The sequence below is a fragment of the Nannospalax galili genome, unplaced genomic scaffold, assembly GCF_000622305.1.
Source record: "Nannospalax galili isolate Female #2095 unplaced genomic scaffold, S.galili_v1.0 scaffold312, whole genome shotgun sequence".
Lineage (NCBI taxonomy): Eukaryota > Metazoa > Chordata > Mammalia > Rodentia > Spalacidae > Nannospalax > Nannospalax galili.
In genome coordinates this window covers 6,865,000-6,869,493 of record NW_008335967.1, presented here as the reverse complement: position 1 = coordinate 6,869,493, position 4,494 = coordinate 6,865,000, and the positions used below count along the sequence as shown (strand labels likewise).

The window sequence follows — 4,494 nt, the reverse complement described above, 5'->3', positions numbered from 1 at the left end:
TCTCTCTCTCTCTCTCTCTCTCTCTCTCTCTCTCCCTCTCTCCCTCTCCCTTTCCCTCTTTGTTTTTCCTTCCCGTATTTCTTTTCTTTTTTTTAAGAGCAGGTCTCACTATGTAGCTCTGTTGTTCTGGAGTTCCCTTTGTAGACAAGGCTGTCCTCAAACTCAGAGATCTACCTGCCTCTGCCTCCCAAGTCCTAGGATTAAAGCTTTGTGCCACCACACCCAGTTAATGCTCCATACTCTTGACAGAAGTCACTGTGAATACATTGAGAGTAAGGGCACTTTGACCTCCTGGGAGAAAGAAAAGCATCCATTGTTTAAATAAATATGCAGAGGAATGGAGACAGTAAACCAGAAGAAATATTACCCTTTCAGTCAAATTCATATTAGATGCTGGCACTTTGACTTCTTTGTATTAATAAGTTTTCCTTGAAATTTATCACAGGCTCTGTTATCGTCAAGGTCCCATCTTCTCTACAAGCTTATTTAAAGTTATCAGGAAAAGAAGTTGTTATAAACCCAGAAGTTCATGTTGAGGAAATGACTGAAGATCACAAAGATGGTGGTGTAACAATTACTGGTAAGGCAGTTGCATTTTGCTTTGGGATAAAGTAGAAATGGACAACTGCAGTTTGAGTCTTTTTATTCCTTTCCATCCTCACTTTCTAGTGTTTGACACTGTTCCCTTCCAGTTGCTTGTCAGTAATATAATGCAGACATTGTGTTTGAGAAGACCTTCTTACATCATTTAGGCACATTCTTTAGTTTTGTCCTTTGAGAAGATGTACTTAATTTCTTTTTTCTAATTCTTGAATTTAAAAATCAACCTCTGTTATTATGCAAGCCTTAAAACTAACTTCACATGATTAAATAGAATCTTGTTTGATATGCACATTGTAAACGTGTTTTTTTACAATGGCAACTTCTCAGTCCTGAAAATGTGAATAGTTTTTATACATTTTTCTTTGCATCCAGCTTTACTAATAACTAATCTTTTTACATGTTTATTACTTCAATGGCTACCACAATTAATGCTACAGTGCTACAGAGGGTATCCTAGGAGTCTGGGCCACAGGTGGATCTGGTGCTGCCTCTGCCAAGTCCATTAGAGTGACAGTACAGAGAGCCTCTGATGAAGTAGCAGCCTCTTTCAGAGACAGCTGGGTGATTAGCTGTTGGAGTTAAGAAAAACTCCCATACTGTGCTCTGATTCTTAAACTATCAGGTTCCCACAAGACCAGAGGTCCTATTTATTAAGTGCATGGAATAATTTAAGAGACTCAAAAATCAGAGAGGATTGTTCCTTTCTGCAGGGATTTCCATTGGAAACCTAATTTTGGAAATAATAAGCAGCTTTATATGTGAGTTGTTATAAGCAGCTCAGCTCAGCTCATCTGGGCCTTCTGTGTAGTCTATGAGGTAGAGAAACAGAAACACTACCCTTATTTCTCAGAGATCTGGATTGTATCTGTATCATGACTTCTGGATAGTTTCCATGAGAAGCCATGCCAGTAAAATTAAGTCCCTTGCGTCCAGGCTTGCGCCGGGTTTTCATGTGTCACCCTGTAATTTGATTTGATTTCCTGTTCCATGGTTTCCCTTGCTCTTATTGTCAGTGATAAGTAACTCTCAGTTATATAATTCCTTCATTGATTTACACATGAGATGTGCAGTTCTGCGGTTAAAAAAAAAAAAAAAAAGCCTAGGATTTCTCAGACTGAAGTATTTACTAAAAGCTGATGCAGTGTGTATTCTTGGTGAGTGTGTTCTCAAATCCTTATGAGAATCTTGATTCTGTTTTATGCTCTGTGTACATATGGCAAATTGAACAAGTTGTGAATGGCTTAGGAAACATGTTTTTAATAAATTGATTTCTCTATTGAGTTTTAGACTTCAGGTTCATCAACTTAGATTTGAAACTTGGTTGTAGTTTCAAATCTACAAACATCCAAGCCTAGAAATCCATGTGGTACAAAGTTGTTTTGTCTTAAAACTTCATAGTATAGACGTTCAAAGAATATTAGAGGTAGAGTGTATTGCCATTTGAAAGACTGATGTTTGTCCTGTCTGTCTTATAGGGAAATTGGTATTACAGTTCACTTCATTTTAGTTGAACTGAAGAATAAAACCTAAAAATACAGTTATTTGTAATAAAAATAAACCACCAAGTTAGAATAGAGTTCCCTGCTTATCTTCAAGTATGATGGTACTGTAATCTAAAATGGAAAAATTGGGCCTGGGGAGATAGTGTAGTCAGTAAAGTACTTGCCTCGCAAGTATGAGGACCTGAGATTGATCCCCAGAACCCATGTATTGAAAAGAAAGCTGAAAGAAGTGGCATCTGCCTAGAATCTCAGCACTGGGGACATGGGAGACAGGCAGATCCCTGGAACTCTGGCCAGCCAGTTTGGCCTCTGCAGTGAGTTCCAGGCCAGTGAGACCCTGTTTCAAAAAAAAAAAAGTGGACAGCACCTGAGGAATAACACCTAAAGTTGTCCTCTGGCCTTCACACATGCACACACACACACACACACACACACACACACACACACTTGTGCGTGCACATCACCATACACACGTGCACTGTGTGCAAGAACAGAAACATACACACACTCAAAAATTGGTCTATAGTTTAGAAAAATGAGGTCTACGTTCAGAGGGCACTACTTTTAAAATATAAGGACAGTATTTTCTCTCCAAATAAGAAAAAATGCACCATTTTTATGACTTAGAAATAACTACTGTTGTTAGAATACATGGAAGTCTTTTGTCAGGGACATAGATATGTTCAGGACTGCATGGAGGAAATTCAGTAACTGAACAAAGAATGCTATTAGGTTCATCTATATAAGACTTTTTAAAGCATATGCTTACAAGCATTAATGAAGAGCTAATGAAGGAACTGTTTTCAGATCATTTGTGTTCTTACAGTGTTTTATTTTTGTTTCTCTATCTTTTTGCTAAAGGGTATGATTCTGGGAGTGTCATGGGTAATGGGACATCAACTTTGTTAATGTCTGCCAAAGAAAGATCAGGTTTTGCTATTATTCATTGCAAGCTTTATCTGTAAAGGCTGATAGCATTTATAAAAGATTCTTGAAAAGGCAAATACTCAAGTTCCCTAGAAGAAATGCAGCTAAAGGGATTAAGCAACCCTCTTACCTGGAGAGGAATAAAAAATGCATGCCTACAACAGTTTATAAGACACTGGCATCAGACACTTAAAGAAGGTGGTCCCTAAGAGATGGAAACAGAAGAAAAGAGGGCTGCTTACTGCTGTGATTGAGTCATCAGGCTACAGTACAACAGGAGACAGAACTGCTGCAGAGCCTGGCAGACTCCTTGAGCTGAGGGGACTGAGATAAGAGCTCACAAAGACATGAAAAAAAGACAAAATTTTAGAAATCAAATCTACAGTGTCTGAAGTAAAAAGTGCAATAGGTAGGATTAGACACTGCAGAAAAAAAGATTTGAAGAAGCATCCCTGTAAGATTATTTCTTGGACAAAACTGATTAATTGTATTCCTTCTCTGTGCTTAGGTGACTGTTAGCTTTGTTACGTCAAGCATTTGAAAGATCATTTAATGAATTAGAACTAGCTCAGAAACATTTTATGTTGTAACAGCTTCTTTTTTTTATTGTTAGAATAACATGTTTTCTCTTTTTTTTTCTTTGATATCTTTATTTTTATGGGCTTTTTTTGCTACTCTAACATTTCCCCCTCTGAAGAGGTAGCCCTAAAATCTTTTAAGGATTAGATACAGGCTCCCAAATACTTTTGATATTTTTGGCCTTTGGAACAGAGTATGTTGCTAACAGGCCCAAGGACATTTTGACTTTTAGCCAAGAAACTGGCTACGTTTCTTTGGGGTCTTTTTACCCTAACTGCCTATTCAATTCCTGCCTCCTATTCTTATCACACCATCCTCTGAAAGGTTACCTAAATTGCCAATAGGGAATCTGGGTGCAAACCGCTCTGGCTTCTTCCATGCTGAACAGGGATGCAGGGTAGGCAATTGGAGTACCCCTTCAGTGGGTCTATCTAAAAGACTCCCAAATTTCATAACTCTTATCTGTAGGATAAAAGAAAGTCCTTGACTGGTGAATAGGGGATTTGAAGGAGAAGTAAAGACAAGAGTAGTTAGCATTACAAGTTCTAGGCAGAGAACCAGAAAAAAATCAGAACAGGGCAAATTTCAAATGTTCATATCAGAGTCCATGGTTTTTTTTTTTTGTTTGTTTGTTTGTTGTGTTGTGTTTTGTTTTTTTCATTCTTAATTTTTTTAATATCTGATAAATACTAGTCACGGTCAGTTGCTCTCGGATCCTTGGCACCTATATGGATATAAAGTCATCAGGTAGATTTCAGTTCTCTGTGATATACACACAAAAAAATCAACAAAATTTAAAAATGAGTTATAATACAGAAGGAAGCATAAAATTGATATCATGTGAAGTAGTAGAATGATTTTATTTATTTATTTATTTATTTAT

General features: G+C 37.3%; 1 protein-coding gene across 2 annotated transcripts in view; it reads left to right on the top strand.

Annotated features, from left to right (window-relative positions):
* The window catches only part of Fam185a (family with sequence similarity 185 member A), a 74,239-nt gene that overhangs the window by 57,331 nt on the left and 12,414 nt on the right, over positions 1-4,494 (top strand). For both annotated transcript variants that reach the window (XM_029562354.1, XM_008830771.3), the window contains one exon: positions 446-580. In XM_029562354.1, coding sequence (XP_029418214.1) covers positions 446-580 — 135 coding nt within the window. The remainder of the gene's footprint in view (positions 1-445; positions 581-4,494) is intronic.